The sequence below is a fragment of the Seriola aureovittata genome, chromosome 9, assembly GCF_021018895.1.
Source record: "Seriola aureovittata isolate HTS-2021-v1 ecotype China chromosome 9, ASM2101889v1, whole genome shotgun sequence".
In the NCBI taxonomy this organism is placed as follows: Eukaryota; Metazoa; Chordata; class Actinopteri; order Carangiformes; family Carangidae; genus Seriola; species Seriola aureovittata.
In genome coordinates this window covers 3,043,790-3,062,417 of record NC_079372.1, presented here as the reverse complement: position 1 = coordinate 3,062,417, position 18,628 = coordinate 3,043,790, and the positions used below count along the sequence as shown (strand labels likewise).

Sequence of the window (18,628 nt, the reverse complement as noted above, 5' to 3'; positions counted from 1 at the left end):
CATATATGTCTTTTTTAGCCTTTGTTGGACTATTAACAAGTGCTGGGAGACATGAACACTTACAAGAAAGGGGCTTAATCTGTGCTACCATTTTAATGGCCCTGATGCATCCCATCATTGAGATAAGCAAGGTGTGCCAAGGTGTGTTTTATGTGAGTTATTTTACCTGAGTCTCTGTTTAGGCAAATGTCATTTAGTACCTTTATGAGGGCAGTATCAGTACTGTGATGTTGACAAAATTGATGATTGGAAGTTGTCATAGTAGCCATTTATGTTCAGTAAGTTACTGATTTGGTCAATAACCTTGCATAATGGGAGGTTTGGGATAGTTACTAAGTGCCAAAGCATTCAGGTTTCTCTTTTTCAGAAGGGGTTTGATAACTGCAACCTTTAGTGATGCTGGGAATGTGCCTGAAAGACGGGAGCCATTCACAATTTGCAAAAGTTCGAATGCCACACAGCTAAAAAAACTTGTGGGTGGAGTATCAGAGCAGCAAGTAGATGGCTTAAGATGCAGCACTATTTCTTCTAGAGTTTCACCATCAATGGCAGTAAATTTAGACATTAAAACTACATTTCTGATACTGATATTGAAATTGAACTTTATATTTGTCCCATACTTTGGCTTATTACTGCATGCCAGCACAACTAATGACATTCCCAGCAAATGTTAGCTGTATTAGCATGTTATCATATGGTAAACTTTATACCTATTAAACATCAACACAATGCAGTTGTGAGCAAGATAGCATGCTGAAGTTAGCAGTTAGCTCCCCTGTGCCTACATACAGCCTTACAGAGCTGCTTAACGTGGCTATAGACCTTAAGTCTTGTTTTAACAGTCACTGGGGATAATCCTGGCAAAACTTTTTGAGTTATTATTTTAATGCTACTCCTAATTACACTGAGAAGGCAAACCCCCCCCTCGCCCCCCCGAAAGCTCAAGAGCCCACTAATGAGCCCTAGTTTAAGACATCTTATATTAAAATGATAAGACTGCTACAGTTTGCTGCAATAAAAGTAACCTGTGGTTTGCATCCCACAGCACTCAAATGTCATTGTTAAACTAAATCCTTGAAAACCTGTGTTTTACTTTCACACCACAGACCTGCCCAGCTTCTCTAAACAGTGGCATCCAGAATGAACAGGGTCACTATAGTGACCAGCGTGCTGCATTCCTTCCTCACGCTGGTGACAGCTCATTTTCTGAGCCGCGGCTTTAGCAGTGAAAGAGCAGAAGGCTCTATAATGATGAGCTTTTAGCGCTGGCACTGGGAGGCTGAATAAGCCATCAGGCATCATTAGGCCCTGCTGGGGAAAACAATGTCTCCATTCCTATTGGTGCTCCCCAAACAGGAGAACTCTTTGGGAGAAATATATCAGAGACACTTTAGCCTGTGTGTTGTGTGCACTAAAATGCTTCGCTCTGTCGATGCTAGGCATCATTCAGCGGTCAAAGAGTGCATCCTCATGATGTCGTGTTTTAAGCATAATTCATATCACCTGAAACATCTTGTTGTCAGTTTATCAGTACACACCTACACATTTTCACGTATATGCTAAAATCTTGATTTGAAAAAAAAGGAAGCAGGAACTCATCAATGACAGGAAGACATGGAACTGTAACACTTTCAGCTGAATAGAGGAGAGTCTCTTCTGAAAAGGCACTAATGATCTCTCAACAGAGTAATGCAAACCTGTCACGTACACAGGGAGACAGGTCCATTATTCCTACTGGGCATGTCTTTTGCCTAGAACATTTTTTAAAAATGGTTACTTATATATTTATTTTACTTCAAAATGCCTCAGCTAGTCAACCATACTGCCTTTGTTCACTGCTCTGGATACAACCTATCTAAAATGTCACAACTAAACAAATTGAGCCCGGCTGACAGAGATGAATAAGGCTGCTGCAGGCGCTGTGTCCTGAGTCGCTGGGCTAATAAAGTACAAGTACATGTCGACGAACTGCACAAAACTTCCATCTCTGATTTTCAAACAAAACATGAACGCCCACTGTATAATGTATCCAATAAAAATTCAGGAATCATAAGACAAGTATTTTCCCTTTCTTATTTTTTCTTGGCTAGAATGTAAAATTAACATGGTTATGTAGTTTTATATTTCCGATTTATTCTGGTACACACTGAATTAGCACATGCTTTGAGAACATGACACATTCTATTAAATAAACATCAGCTGCAGTAGCCTGCATCTCTAAAACATCTCATTTCAAACGATCATTCCAGTCCCTTTTATGTTAATGATTTTTTTTCAGCATGAGTCTTTGTTGATAGCGTTTGTTGTGCACAGGAGAGGACACAGCCTTTTCTTTCAGCGCGGAAATCGCCACACAACCTGCCTGTTAACACCTTTCCTCAGAAGCATCAGCCAAGCGCCGGGTGTTAATTTGGCCTGTCTTGACCGATCGAGGCCAGGTTAGGGAGCCGTTTGATGTTAACCATTTCTAAAGTTTCCCAAGTGCAGGATGAAAATGAGTTCTGACATCTGTGAAATACAGAGACAAACACAGTGATCGTGTGTCAGCGAGGCTGACACAGCTTACAATGAAGGTGAAATAATAAACGTAAAAAGTATTTCCCTTTCAACTGTTCTGTATGTTCATGTGTACACCAATCAGTTCAGGAAGAAGTTTTGATTAGAGAAAATAAGGGTTGTTAGGTTAGCTCAGTTGCTAACAGGATGGTATGTTCATACATGTATTTGTATCCATCCACTCCTGTGTCATAACTATCTGCCACTCGTTGCCCTTTGCTAAGGCAGTTAATACTCCAATAGTGACATAAAACCAGAACACATAATAACCTACGATAGCTTCCTCCCTTTTGGACTGTCCCCAGCCTGCTTTCCCCTCCACGGTCGGCACTGTCAAGATGGCTTGCTGATGGTCAGCGGTGTAGATTGGTGAGTCCAGAGTGTTTATATAATATCAGAGTTACCATAATTACCACTTTCTTTTATGACAGTCAACATCCAAATGACTGGGAAGGACGAATTTTCCCGGAAGCTCCAATACATCAGAAGTGCTTGCCTAAGTGTGTTGTTAAAGCTAATTAAACACTGAGATTTAATAGATACAGTGAACCAGCACAGTATTTTTAACCTTCACACATCCAACTCTGCAGGAAAACAGCTGCCCCTCATTGCACCGTTCGGATTCTGCACCTGTATAGCAGCCATGAACAGTGTTTTTTAGCAGTTTGCTTGCTTGGCAGTTATGATGTCCTTAAAAGAAATGTAGCTAGCGTTTGTGTTGTTCTGTTTGGATTGGAGATGCTAATTAAGTTTCATTCAAATTAAGCTGGAATCTTCAGTAATGACTGAGGAGCAGACCGACAGCTGCCATCTTGAATAGTTTGAGGATGTCGATGCTCGGAGGTTGTAAACAGGGTCATCATTGGCTCCTCTCTTACGTAACATGAACGTGGCAAAAGCACACCCACACATTTTTACGGTAGTTCCATTGGAGCGAACTGAAATCACATTTTGCCTCTTAAAAAGCAGGTGTGATCTTAAAAGCTGCATTAATTGATTTTTGTCCACTAAGAGGAAGAAAAACTCCAGAAGAGCCGTGAAATGTTCAATATTGTTATCGCTAACATATTAGCAAACGGTTGCCTATTGAAACAGAGTTTTCATTTGGAGTTTCTGGCAACGTGAAAAAAACAAATCCCATGTTCATTCTCATGATCAACATTAAGCCCACAGAAAAATATTTCTTTGCTGGTTTGTTGCTAAATATGTCTGCTGTTTGGTGGCAGGTGTACAGACGGTTTAGAGTCTGTTTTCAGCTGCACACATGGTTAATAAAATGGTGAGAGTGAACGTTAGAATGAATTTGTGGTTCAGAAAACCAAAACAATCAGCTAAAATAGGCCAAAAAGGAGCAGAGTTTTATGATAATTCTCTATGGTTATCTGGTCCCTATTACATTACGTGTAGTGATTTGATTAAAAGCAGGATTTTTACATATTGTCTAATTAGTAACCTAAGATGCTTTGAAAATATTACTACCAATCCTTTTCATACAGTATGTTAAAATGTATTTATATGCATATTTACTGGTCTAATTTTGATCAGCAGAAGTCCTTCCCTTGACTTATGGTCACTCTTTTCACACAGAGGGCTAAAATGATCCAACATGAAATAACCATAAATGAGCCATATATCACGATGTGCCACCAGGCTAAATAATAATATACAGTCACATCCCACAAAGTTTACCACTTTCCTCTGCATTTATGTAACCATGGTGGGTTCACTTTGAAGTTGTTTTTTTCCTCCTGTGAGGAGCACCAACAAAACCTAAGTCTTTGTTATTTTTAAACACCGGCACATATGAAGTCACATTTAAATTTGAATTACACAGTTAGGCCTGAGCACTCCCTTCCCTCCTCCTTCAGATCAAAAGGAAAGCCAATAAAATGCTTTGCTTGCAGGCATCAGCTTTGATGTTGCTCCTCTGCATGCTCATTTGAGCCCAGTGGCATAAAGTCAGGAGTGGACAGCACCTCTACTGACATCAAATTGTTTTGTGTTATCTCAACCCCAGAGATACTGATTATTATTAGGTGCTGCACTTGAATAAAAATACTTTTTTCACATTTTTCTTTATTCTTCAAAATGTTTCTTTTACTCTGGCGCAGCACAACTTAGATATTCTCCTCGTGAGTTGTAAAACAGGAAATGTGTGATTTTGATACAGTTCTTTTTATCTCACCGATGAAAGATGGTGTGAGATGAACTGCAATCAAGTAAGCCCATAGGAGCCTTTGTTTATCAAGCATCGTTAAAGGCAGCGACGGCGCGGAGTTCCCAGCGGTTGTGAGAACCATGTAATTACATTGCTTTGAAATTTGTGGAACTGTAACTCACCATCAAGTGCGGTTTTCAGGGGATTTTTCATTGTCTTTTTCAATAAAAACTAGCATGTATCATTAAAGAGCTTTTCTCTCCAACTTGTTTCAGACACGAACACAACGACAATAAAAGGGAAGAAATGTCATCATCATGGCTTTTACTGTTCCACTTGTAATTGAATCGAAACTGTGAACTTCTGTTAACTCATGTCTTTTCAGCACCAGGAACACAAGTGCGTTTATGAGTCATTACCAGCTATTCATCCTGTTCGGGAAGATGATGAGACAGTAACCCAGCTGAAGAAAGCCTGTGGAAACTACTCTGAGCTTTGCCTTTGGCTGTGTAGGATTTCTATGGTGGATTATTCAAGAATTCACAGATTTCACTGGAAATATTTTACTTGATTATACCCCTCCAAACAGCTGCTAAGCAATGGATTAGATTCTGCATTGCCAAGTTTTTTCACACACACCTTCACCTAATCAACAAAATGCCGCTTTTTATTTCAACACGAAGAGCCAGTAAAGGGGATCGTGTGTAAGAAAGAAGTGTGAGAACATTTTGTCATATATTGTTTCACAGCACAAACTTAAATAATAGTTGGGAAATTGCTTTTATTATTGTTAGCCATTTTTCAGCAGTCCTTTATTTAATGCTGTTCTAGGTTTGGTTTGTTTGTTAATTTTTGATTAAACTATTAAAAAGCACTACTTATTTTCACTGCCTCATACAGTGATATATTTCATCTGCATGTAATTTATCACATGAAATCCATCAGCTCATTAAAAGGGACTATGGACCCGCCTTGAAAGTCAATATTTGATTGCAGCCAGTGCACCTAGTCCGTGCTCTAACTCTACTCACTAAGTGGTTAAAAACCGCACGTATCACAGCGGCCGTACATGACAGGAAGGCTATGAAAGCCTGTGATAATTGTGTCATGACTGATTGAGAAGTGAGCCACTGCTGGCCAACGCAGGGTCTTGTTTGCCTCAAGAATCGAACACCGGGTCGCACGTGAGAACACATCATTATCTCTCAACATGGAGCATCAACCTGGTCTGTGCCCTCACAATCAGACTACATGTCCTTTAACTGCTGTCAAAGGGCAGCATCAACTAAATACGGGGAAGCTCCTAATTTATTAGCTTTCTTCTCTTCCCTCTGACATGTTTAACGACCTGTGAAGTCAATGACGCATCTCCCCCAACCTGTGACCAGGAGTTAACTAACTCTGACTAATAAAACATATACAAAGACAGGGACACTTCTTTCTTTTTGAGTCGGGGTTAAAATATTTTGTTATATATTTATATAATAAAGCATTTAGGCACAACATCATTATTAGGATTTTATTCAGTAATTGTGGAATTTTTATTTTTATTTTTCTTTCTTTCTTTTTACCTGGGATATTAAATGTATTCTTTTGTTAACAGAAGAGCAACAGTGAAAAATTGACTGAATTTCAACAAAGAAATCGAAAAACTTTATCTGTATTTTCTGTGTACCGTTTGCATCTACATTTTAGTGCAGTAACCGTTGTGATCATAATAAAACCGCAGCCATAACTTTTGCATGAAATCTGACTTTGCATTTATATTGTAAAAAGCAGGTGGAAAATATGACCTTTTCTTTTTCGCTGAACAATTTGCAAAAGCAATTGACAGTTATTACCATCTCAAATATCATATCCATGCTTTATTGTTGACCCTGAAAGAAACTGTTACATACATAAATACATACATTGTATACATAAATAGATACATAAATAAGTAATATTCAAACAGACACACTGTCTCAGTGAAGTCCATCGATGGTGCATGTCTGACAGGTGTAGATGATATGTACAGCTGAGGTCAACTACAGTTCATGTGGAGCTGGGAGGGAAGGAGAGCAGTAGGCGGGCAGAGCCGGGAGGTTTTGGGCTCTGTTAGCAGGAGGTGAAAGTTTTCCAGAAGAAGTTTTTACAGGGGGCTTTGCGGTCGCGCTGAGGCAGTGATAGCCTGTTGTAGACAGCCCTCTCCTCCAGACGAGACTCCAGCGGCTCCTCAAGATCCACAGGTGCCGCTTCCCCCGGCAGCATGTTGGTGTCCAGAGCTCCGTCCAACAAGCCGGACACCAGCTTCAGGATCAGCTCTTTGCGCTCTTTGCTCAGCTCCTGACCAAAAATCAGAAAAGAAGAGAACTTATTATTAAGGAGACGAGATCATGGAAAATGTGAAAATTTAATATCTTGTAGTTATCTTACTGAGGGGCACAAGCTGAATTTTCCCATTCAATGGGAAGAATTGAAAATTCTTTCAAATGCAAATTACAAATATCACACACTATTTATTATGTTGATTTCGTAAGCAGTTTTGATTGTAAGTTCAGATATTCTTTTTAAAACAATTTTTTCCCCACAAAAAACAAAACAAACTAGATCAATCTATCCATAATAAAAGCAAAAAGAAATTTAGGTAAATGTTCCCATGAACAACAGTAATCTCCTTACCCTGTTCACGTGGATGGGGCTCCTGTCCTCCACAGGAAGCACGGCGGCTGCTCTAACACTGAACAGAACACCCATGAGAGCTGCTAACATCACGAGGAGCTGCATGCTGTGACAAGAGTGCAGGTGACGGACCAGAGCTACAGTCACAGGAGCAAGAGGCTCACAGGAGTGTGTGAGTGAGTGTGAGAGAGAGAGAGAGTGTGTGTGTGTGTATGTGTGTGTGTGTATGTGTTTTGAGAGGAAGGGTCTGAGCAGCTCAGACCAGCCAGAGATCCAGAGGAGAGTGATGGAGAAAGTGCAGTGCAGTTGGAGGCAGCTGCTGGTCACAAGATTTGGAAAACCACTGATGTTTCTCCTGCTCTCCCTCCAAAGTCCCTCACTCTTTTATACGCCTCCCCCTGTCTGCCACTGACGTAGAAGGTGGTGGGTGTATGACGGTAGCGTGGAGGGTGTATGTGTGCGAGCACTTTTTTGAGGGGGGGGGGGGGGTACATGAGTGTGGAAGAGGAGGGGAGATGAAGGGGTCAGGAGAGAACAAATGGAACCACTGAACAGCTAACCTTTGTGAGGTGGCTGTGTTCATGTAATTCTCAGAGGGAACATCTGCAGCAGATGACATCACTGGGCTAAAACCAGGTGTTGATATCAACATTTAACTAATGTATTGGCAGACAGTCTCAAACAAGACCTCTTCAGGCAGGTGGACGGGCAATTCCGCAGCTCATCGACTGTGTGATATCATCAGGTGTCCTCTAACCCTGTTTAACGCCCAGATAAAACGGCTCCCTGCAGCCGCAATCAAAAAAGTCAACACAATCGTTGATCACTTACACATCCCGGTGTTTCCCGCTCTGCTGTCAACATCTGATTCTTGTCACAGTGCTTCTATGTGCATCTCTGACACCTGCAGATTACAATTGAACGGTCTGACACTCACTATGACCGGGGGAAGTGTCTTCAGGAAATGCACATCACCAATCTAGTGGAGTAAACAGAGTTGTTAAAAAAGAGAAAGAAAAGGAAAGGAAAGGGAAAAAAGAAGGTTAACTTTGTTTCTACACTGGCAATTTGGCAGAGTGAATCTTATTTGCTTTCTTGAATTAAAGCAAAGCAACAATGACTGTGAGAGTGAAATATATTCTAGTTAGATATTTTGTAGACTTTAAATTCACACTATAGACTAAGCTGTTTAGAGTGAGAAAATGTTTGCGGGCACCAGTCCACCTGATTGGCTTGCCTGACGGGTTATTCAAAATGATATGTTGCAGCTTACATAGACTGATTTATGTGTCATATTCCAAATATTATGACCCCTGTATATGGCTACACAACATCACTAAATGTAGTTTCTGGCTTATAAAAGAAAAGATTTGTGTGCAGTTCTCCTAAACTACTGCAAAGCCCAATTATACTGGTCTGCATTACGTAAACTTCTCGCCAAAACTCATTAAGGGGAGCTGATTACAGCATAAAATATATTCCGGTCTGAGAGAAAATGGTTTCAAGTGTTTGAGAAGCTGACCGCAACCTCTAGGATGTATCACTGAAATAGCACAATTAACAGAGTTTGCTGTTCTGACGTCTTTAGATAATGCTACCGGCAGAGAACATACAGTACTTATATTTCAGTACGCCTTGGTTGATATGTTCAAATGGATTTGTTGTGCTTTCAAAACTGTTTTTAAGGTGTTTTCTTCATACGCTGCTGAGCAGAAGAAGGCCCGCAGCCAATCCAAAGATTAGCTGACTGTGGAAATGGCTATATTGGCCATTCAGTGCGTGTTTGAAGAATCTACAACAATGGCCTTCCCAGCAAGAGACTTCAAACAGTGGGAAACGTCAGCATGACGACCGCTATGTAGGTGCTCCCATATGTTATTAATGTGCGTGGAAGTTTCACTACATCTACTTGTAGACCCTTGTGGCCCTCAGCACCGGCTCGACAACTCTCTCAAAGAGATCACAAAGGAAAACGGACTCCAAAATCATCTGAGGATCTTGTGCTGAGCGTTATCTATTAAACCGGTGAATGCGTACATGTGGGTAAATCTGTCTGTGTAACCGCAATGGAAACATTTCAATTTGACTTGCATATTAATGTAAAAAGACAAGTAATACCTTGTCTCCAAAGTTGTGTTACTGCAGTTCCATTTCAATATGCATCTTCAAGGCAGATAAAAGTCAAAGGTCCTCCTTCAGTGATCTTAATGCAAGACAGTGGATATACGTTTTATTTCTTTTATTACAGTACGTGAACACTCATGAACACTAGTCCAGCCACTGTAACGCAGTAACGCACTATAAAGGCAGTATGACAATAATGTACTGCATAGTTTCAGGCTGGTTGCATTCACTAGAAAACCAGAGAGGACTGTGGTCTTACACAACAATAACTAGAATTGATGCAACTGGGGGCAACAGTCACACTTCACATTGCAAAACACCAACTCATCTGAGCAATTTAATTGAGCCAAAGGGCATTACGTTCCAATTCAAAGGAAATCTGAAATATAAAGTTATATCCTCTGAATATGTATTTGGTGAATTTGAACAGCAAAATTTAAATACATTCCTTTATACCTCTACAATAAATGAAACTGGCCCATACATTAACAGATTAAAGGATGCCATCTTGTGGCTAAATGCTGCAACTGCACTTAAACCTTAAGAGTGGCACCGCACAGTTTGTACCAGAACTTTCAAGACTATGTTTAGGGTTACACATTTGCAATGAAGAGCAGCTGAAACAGAACATCACATATTAACCTGCATGTGGTTGAAGAGTGATGGTGGAGCTGGTGAAGATTAGCTCAAAACTGTAAGACAAGTTTTGGATTACTGGGTAGAAACCAGGAACAAATTTTTCCACTGTCCTTATCCAAAATACCACACCTTTTAAAGATATCACGTTTTTAAGTCAACTAAAATGTAGTCCTGTGTCTAGTTGTCATGTTTTGCAAAGTAAAGCCACATATGTGTACCTATGGATGAATGAATGAATGAATGAACACAGACATCAAATTTCCATTTTATGTTATCAATTTATTACAGTTCATAATTCTTATAAAAACACAAATTCGTTGCTTGGGTATGACACTATTTCTCAACAAGTATTCAATGTGGATAGTAACTTAAGATGTTTGACGTTAGATCCACAAACAAATAAACCACACTGAGACATTAGATTTCCATTGAGAGAGAAATGAACAGCATCCTGGTGTAAGACTCAGCATACAGGCTTACTACAGTACAAGCTCACTCCCAGTGGTCAATACCCAATACTGCAACTTATAATTGCGGTATGAATTCACATCTTAAAAAGACATTTCTTGCATTGCAAAGCTTCAATACCACTTTTTTTTCTTTTTTTCTTAATTTTTTTTTACTTAATTTGCATTCCAACACCGTAACATTAAAGTCTTCCATGTCAAACTGATGGTCAAAGCTGAGCATCAATTACATTAACCTGATCTTAAATTGATGATATTTTAAAGGGACAATTTTCTCAATTCTTGACATGTGAGCTTTTATCTAGGACACTATATGCCTGGTACACTACGATTACAACAGAAACAAAAAAATCCTTTTTCAACAACAAACAACCAATTTCAGGCACTATAGGGATCATGTGTAGAGGACACATTAGTATTCTGAATAAACAGTAATGACAGATGGCAACTGTGCATTATCCTATGAGAACAAACCGATATCAAACATTACAGCTACATACTCTATATGGTATGTAACATATTGCATAATGTGTCGGTGCAGTGAATCCAATAAACAATACCATGTTTCAGAGTGAGGTCAGTTTTGATGGCTTCCCTTTCAGCCCAGCCCATCAAATAATTCTTCACAAAATGCTGATAATTACAGAGTAAAAATGAAAACCCAAATACACGAGAAAAATAAATAAAACACCAAGAGAATGTAAGACTGGAAGGAAAGGAACGAACTAACACTTTCTCTGTGTAAATCAGCTTGTTGCCACCCACTGATTATTAGTTACCACCACACATAAAATCTTTATGTGGCCGTTTCAGTGGCGCTGAAGTGTGTTGAGGAGGTGGAGAAGCAGTACAATAAGGTCGCTTAACTGTGGTCTGAGGGCCAGGTAGAGGATGAGCATGGTGATCAGTTGTTGCTGGTCATGCGTCACTGAGTACCTGTTGACGGTCAAAGAGACACTGAGTGAGAGGCAGCAAATGTGTCAACAGTTCTGAACTTGCACGCAAGTACTCATTGCATGTAAGTCAAATATGAAAAATTATTTGAACAACGTACCTTTCTTGCGAACTCGGGGAGGACGAATGATGCTTTGTGAATTTCAGGGTTGTAATATTTAAGGTTCATATTTTCTATGTCTTCTTTTGCAAGAGCTTTCACTGGTTCCTTGAAATTTGTTTCCTGAATGAAAAGGGAAGAGGGGACGTTAGTCATTTGATGGAATGCAGAGAAATAGCAGACAAGTTATTATGCAACAGAATGGTTGTTCTCAGTGGCAGTTGGTATAGGAGTCGGGTGTGTTGGGTGTGTTGTAAATTACAAATGGAGAATGACAAGCACACTTACAGGATCTTTTCCGCAGAGCATGAATCCAATTTGGCCACTGGGATAAGTTGGGATGGTGCTGTAAGCATAGTCCACCACAGGGAATAGGGTCCTGCAGAACGTCCACATCTCCTTTATCAGCTCCAAATGGAGCCACTGACACTCTCCTGTGAAAGTGACACAAGAGCAGAAGAGAGGGCATATTAATTTCCTGTCTGCCTTTTTTCGTATCGTTCTATCTTGATGTAGTCGATATATATATATATATATATATATATATATATATATATATATATATATATATATATATATATATATATATATATATATATATATATATATATAAAAAACGGGAACAAAAACTTCTATTCAAGTGAGCACCTAACTAAAATTACTCATGAGCCTTTCTGATTTTTAACAGAAAATTGTATTGAAATATACTTACCCTGGGAACAAAGAATTCCACCATTTCGCAATGCTGCCTTCATCAGTTGATAGTAAGACTCCTTGAACAAACTCTCAGCAGGCCCTGCAACAGAGTCAGAAGTCAGGATAGGACTGTCTCCTATAAAAGCTGACAATCAATGTTACAACACTTATAAAGTGGCACTTACCGACTGGGTCTGAGGAATCAGTTATAATGACATCGAAGGCATCCTGGTTCTGCTTCATGAATTCAAAACCGTCTCCAACATGGAGGGTGAGCTTGGGACTGAAAAACCCTTTGGCCATCCCTGGGAGGAACTTCTTCGACACATTAATGACATCCTGCACAGGAGACAACATCAACACTGATATGAGCACACGCTTAGGCGGGAAAACTTGGTAGACAGTGCAAGTCTCCGGAGAGAAGCTAGAATCCTTGTCAGTGTTGCTGCTCCCACCTCATCTATCTCACACAGAACCACCGATTCCACCAGCGGATTCTTCACCACTTCTCTTAGCACACCGCCATCTCCACCGCCAATAATCAGCACCTATAACACAGGAAATGTGCCGTTTAACTGTCATGACAGGAAACATAACTCATCCAGATTACACCTGGATGTCAGCTTCATGAATTTCCCAACAATAAATCTGAGTTTTACCTTCTTGGGGCAAGGATGGCTGCACAGTGGAAGGTTGGCAATCATCTCTTGATAGGCAAACTCATCTCTCTCTGTGCACTGGATCACTCCATCCAGCACCAAGACATTGCCATAGGTTTTACTGAAAAGTGATGTTAAAGCAAAGTATGAGAGTTACATTTGAAAGCTTAAAACACCGTGAAGCTAAACGGACTATTTCCAAATGTTTACACAACTCGAGCAGGAGGCAATTGCAGATGTCTAGCATTTGATTGCTACAAGGGCCATCCCCAAAGCCATATACAAGACTGTGATGTGTGACACTACATGTGCAGGGAGAAAGAATGAATGAATGAATGAATGAATGAATGATTTCTCTTCTTTGAAGGAGTTGTAATGAAGAAAAGACACCAGTATTTATGATGAGTGTGTCGACCCCTTGAGCTAATCCTAAATAGGGGGCAGATTTCTCAATCAGAAATCTATCAATCAATAAATAAAAGACTGCTACTGTAATTGTTGTTAACCTGTAAGTCACAGCTCGTTTGCTACCTAGCTAGTCTGTTTTTAACTAAAACTTGAGGCAAAGTGAAAAACTCACCGACATCACCAGGTACCTACCACCTGAAGAAACTTATCACAACCCCATGAGCTTCAGGCTGCTCATTCTAGTAGAAGCTAACAGCTAGCGACGTTAGCCAAGTTAAGCTAAAAGTACTCACCTCTTGAAGACCATAACATCTTGAAATTTGGATTTCTTGTTGTAGAGGACCTCTTCCACTTGAAGGCTCATTGCTTGTCCCGGCCACAGTGTGCCCAATTCAGTAAACCAACCATCTTTAATGTGGTCCATGACAGCTGCCTACAGCCACAAGTAGTACTAACGTGTTTGTCTGAGTGGCAATGTGAGTACGTTACGACAAGGATGACGCTTGGTCGTGCTCTGACAGCTAAACGTGCTGCCTCGTCCATATAACGAATGGAACGCTGCTGACGTAGATAACGTACCGTTGTGTCAGCCAATGGGATGGCAGCATGAACCGGTTCGTATATAGTTTGTTTGACTTCTCACCACCAGCACCGCCTATGGCCCCGCCCTGTAGCGAGGAACAGAGAGTGCCCCATGGATCCATGGAGCGCCCACGTGAAGACAAATCGCAGCGGCGTACCACTGCGCCTGCCCTGGCCTGGAGGCAACAGAGCGGGCGGGGGTGGGGTGGGGCTGGCAATCATATGTGTGTTGGGGGCCTCATATGTGACTCTAGGGGGCCTCAGGCAAAGAAGCCCATTGAAGAACCCCACCCCAGCCCCAACACAGATTATAGGCAAATGCTACGATTTACAGATGTCTGCACACATGCAAACTATTGGTAGACACTAATTTCAAGTTAATGTTTGTGGAAGCAATTGAAAAAATAACAGAACTTAATTTTTCACTGTTTTTTTTAGGTAAAATTATAAGTCTTTTATTTTCAATTCTCTGAGTCATAACTGTTTCAAAATCTGCCCACAATTTTCCAGCAATGCCTTCTTTTTTACATTTACATTTTTTACATTCAGTACTTGTGATACTTAATAATATCTCAAAAATATAATCACAGTTGCAAGTAGAGGCACAATAAACACATCAGCATAATCTATTATCATCATTATTGCATTATTGCATTATGTCCTGAAAGCTACAGTTTTCAGTTATTTTCACAGAACTTTAATTGTCCACTTGCAGACCAGCAACAATCTTAGTTCAACAACATTGTTTCATATTTTCTTGCTCTCTGCAGCACAACAGTATGTACAGAGCATGTTAATTCTGCAGCCATGATGGTCAGCAAAGTAACTACACAAACCTCTTTACGCATTAAACTATTCTATTCTAATGTTTGGCAAGGCATCCTGAGGATATACATAGACCATGTGGGAAACAGTCCCATGGTGCCACTGTATGTGCCACTTTTCCATTTTATCTGATGTGATAGCGTTTCATTAGTAATTCTTGAAATGTATACATTAACATTTATTTATTCATTTCTCCAAAGAGATATACAAATCCAATACAATCTGAACCAGAGGAGATGGAGAAGCCTTTGAGAATAAATGCCTCACTCAGTTTTGTGTTCCATCATGAAGACCAAGAAACAAGTTAACTCCTTCTTTAACTATGAAAACAGCTTTCAGTGTATAAACAGCCTGGCACTTGTTACGATGAAACTGTTATTGAGGCTGTTTGATAAAACTGAAAATTTAGAGTTTGCTTGTGTGTTTACTCAAGGCTTTCCCCAATGCTAATGTAACCGGGAGCGTTATATCCTGGGGATAAAGTAAACCAAAAGTTAAACAAACAGGTCAAACTTGTCAGGGCAAACCAAGGACCAACAGAGGGTAATGAAAAGTGGATTGATGAGCTGTTTGTGGCTGGTTGAAAACAAGACTTTCTGCCACATACTGTATTTGGACCATTTGCAGAAGTTTAACTGTGCATGCTGACAGCCCTGTCAGACCAGTGATACTGTTGTCATGGCGAGAGATGACCAGTGTCTGTAGCCTACTGAGCTGAGCGGCGCACTCAGTCAGATAAGCCCCGGCTTTTCTGATGTTATATAGCGACACACGATATTGCAGAGTGACAGATGCAACATACTCAGTTAAAACTGGTTGGTCATCAAACATGATGATCAGATTTTGAGCAGACTTTGCTTTTATTAATTTCTAATGGGTTCTAATATTTACTTCTGTTGTTTACTATGTAAAGGTAACCCTCAACAGACACTGCTAGTATCCTTTTCAAGTATACATGAATAACATGACATGACTGGACCTTCACTATCTCTACAAATGTAAATGTTGTCAAACAATCACGTTATTTTTGAGGCTGTTTGATTAAGCTCTGAAAAGTTTGCTTTTGTTTGTCTGTTTACTCGAGGCTGGCACCAATACTAATATAACCGGTAATGTTATGCAAACAGGTGAAACGTGTCAAGACAAGCCAAGAAGAATATAGGCAAAGATCACAACCTTGCTGCAATTTCAGCCTCAACTTCTAAGCCAACATGGACAAGAAGTCTCTAAAAGAGCTCAGAACATTTTTAATTTGAACATCTACAAATCCATGACAACATGGCAAACTCCAATTACTGAAGAAGATAATGTCATATGGTCAAAAGCTCCAGAAATTATTATTATTTTTTTTAAAATAGGCTTTTTTTTGGGGGTCTACTGTTAAGTTACTGTTCAGCTGATAGCAGTTTATGTAGGGAGAGACCAGGGATGGTTGTTATACTTTTGACATTTCTGTCTGTATCTTGGAAGTCTTCTAAGCCAGTGTGTTAGAAATGTGATACAAACTAGTTACATGTGTGTGCTATTAATGCTGTAGCTGTTATCTCTGCAACACAAACAGAAATTGTATGGTTTAGTCTCAAACACAAGGAGTGAAATGTTGTAATTCACCTCATAGTCCGGGTTAGTTGTAACATACACAGGGGGGAAATGTAACATTATGACATAAGGATTATGACAAAAACTTTATATTGAAAGCTTTTTATTCAACACTTAAATTACTTTTCAACATAACTGGTGTGTGTGTGTGTGTGAGCCAGGTATGTTTGTTATTGTCAGTCATAGTAGTGATAAGACGTTTGAACATAAAAATAAAACAAAATGTGCAAATGGTCACCAGCTTCAACAATTGCACATTTGTGTGTGTCTATGTGTGTCTATGTGTGTCAGTGTATGTGTATTGCTGTTACAACTAACCCAGACTCTTGTAGCCATGTAGTAGCTTAACTTACAGCTAACAGCTAAAACATTAGCAAAAATAAAATAACAAGCATTAAATGAGCATGTATAGAGTGATTCAGGTGATTCGTAACCTGTTCCTGATAAGAGAACTTGTAACTGACCCATGTTACAACCATCCCCGGTCCCATACTGTATTTGGACCATTTGCAGAAGTTTAACTGTGCATGCTGACAGCCCTGTCAGACCAGTGATACTGTTGTCATGGCGAGAGATGACCAGTGTCTGTGGCCTACTGAGCTGAGCGGCGCACTCAGTCAGATAAGCCCCGGCTTTTCTGATGTTATATAGCAACACATGATATTGCAGAGTGACAGATGCAACATACTCAGTTAAAACTGGTTGGTAATCAAACATGATGATCAGATTTTGAGCAGACTTTGCTTTTATTCATTTTAATGGGTTGTATTATTAACCTGTTATAGGTAGGCTAAATGCAACCTACAACAGAGACAGCTTTGAGTACAATAGTTATTTTTGTAAAGTATACATGAATAACATAACATGACTGGACCTTCAATATCTCTACAAATGTAAATTTGACTATGAAAATGAATCAGGATTTGACTGCACATATGTAGTGGTGTGTTGTCTTCCTGCAGAGAAACTCTCTCCTTTCTGTTTGATCAGTAATTGTTGTCACTCTCACTGCTACAGCTGAGATAGGCAAATAATGTATGAAGTACATGGATGAAACCAAATATAAATTGGAAGCTATCATGATAAATCATTATCATCATCATCATCATCATCATCATCATGAAGGTCCAGTCATGTCATGTTCTTCATGTATACTTGAAAAGGATACTAGCAGTGTCTGTTGAGGGTTACATTTACATCGTATGCCTAACAGAAGTAAATATTACAACCCATTAAAATGAATAAAAGCAAAGTCTGCTCAAAATCTGATCATCATGGTTGATTACCAACCAATTTTAACTGAGTATGTTGCATCTGTCACTCTGCAATATCGTGTGTCGCTATACAAGATATAATAATGAATTCTTCTTGGCTCGACTTGACTAGTATGACCTATTTGCTTAACTTTTGGTTTACTTTATCCCGGGGATATAGTGTTCCCAGTTATATCAGCATCGGGGCCAGCCTTGGGTTAACAGACAAACCAAAGCAAAATTTTCAGTTTAATCAAACAACCTCAATAACAGTTCAACCATAACAAGTGCTAGGTTTTATTGCACACCGGTTTTTATTTTCCTCATAAAAGACATCAGATGGTTAAGATTTTATTTCAGTCATCATTACAAAGTCTCATCATGTTATTCTGAGCTGCAGTGATGAAGAAGAGAGTAAAAGCATCAACACTGTCAGGAATCCTCTTGGGATTAAATAATCTTTGTTCAGTTAAAACGAGGCAATAGTAGTTATTATGTTTATTTAATGTGATAAACTCTCCATCTGTTTGTTAGAAGCCCTGTTTTAAAACTGGACGCATGCAAGGTGTGGAACAGCAAAACCATTCAACTGATTTATATAAACGTCAAGGCTATTGCTCGTTATTATTAGTCACATTATTGTAAACTCTTTTCTTCCTGTAGGAATTATGAATTTGTTTTTCCAGTGATATGATTGGTCAATAGTTTGGCCGTTTACAGGTTTTAATCATGGTTTTAATCTGATCCTCTGAAGTTAACCTACTGCAGAGGGTTCGGAGTTCGGTTACCATGGTGATTTACACCGATAAAACGTGAACGACCGTCATCTGGACTGAAATCCCAGGGTTAAACCTGAAGTTACCGAGCTGACTAACCTCAAATTCTGCTTCGTAGTACACGATAGGCCTCTGCTGCCAGAGGGTTAAGCGTTCATGTTACCATGGTGA

General features: G+C 39.7%; 2 protein-coding genes across 2 annotated transcripts; both read right to left on the bottom strand.

Annotated features, from left to right (window-relative positions):
* Nucleotides 1-6,559: 6,559 nt before the first annotated feature.
* Nucleotides 6,560-7,737, bottom strand: sst7 (somatostatin family member 7). The gene is made up of 2 exons (XM_056384171.1): nt 7,376-7,737; nt 6,560-7,039 (listed from the first exon to the last, which is right to left on the bottom strand). The coding sequence occupies exons 1-2, from the start codon at nt 7,478-7,480 to the stop codon at nt 6,812-6,814; spliced, it is 333 nt and encodes a 110-aa protein (XP_056240146.1). The 5' UTR covers nt 7,481-7,737; the 3' UTR covers nt 6,560-6,811.
* Nucleotides 7,738-10,396: 2,659 nt separating this feature from the next.
* srm (spermidine synthase) lies at nt 10,397-13,924 on the bottom strand. The gene is made up of 8 exons (XM_056384170.1): nt 13,716-13,924; nt 13,015-13,135; nt 12,811-12,903; nt 12,541-12,694; nt 12,372-12,455; nt 11,948-12,093; nt 11,660-11,782; nt 10,397-11,541 (listed from the first exon to the last, which is right to left on the bottom strand). Exons 1-8 carry the CDS (start codon nt 13,844-13,846, stop codon nt 11,524-11,526), a joined length of 870 nt encoding a protein of 289 aa, XP_056240145.1. The 5' UTR covers nt 13,847-13,924; the 3' UTR covers nt 10,397-11,523.
* Between the last annotated feature and the right edge of the window lie 4,704 nt (nt 13,925-18,628).

Bases quoted from the DNA above. Each gene is read 5' to 3' on its own strand.
- srm (XM_056384170.1), bottom strand. From the start codon at position 13,846: ATGGACCACATTAAAGATGGTTGGTTTACTGAATTGGGCACACTGTGG. The intron at 12,904-13,014 runs GTAAAACTCAGA...CCTGTGTTATAG, and splicing joins GCCATCCTTGCCCCAAGAAG to GTGCTGATTATTGGCGGTGG. The intron at 12,456-12,540 runs GTAAGTGCCACT...ACTCTGTTGCAG, and splicing joins TGATTCCTCAGACCCAGTCG to GGCCTGCTGAGAGTTTGTTC.
- sst7 (XM_056384171.1), bottom strand. From the start codon at position 7,480: ATGCAGCTCCTCGTGATGTTAGCAGCTCTCATGGGTGTTCTGTTCAGT. The intron at 7,040-7,375 runs GTAAGGAGATTA...ATTTTTGGTCAG, and splicing joins GCCCCATCCACGTGAACAGG to GAGCTGAGCAAAGAGCGCAA.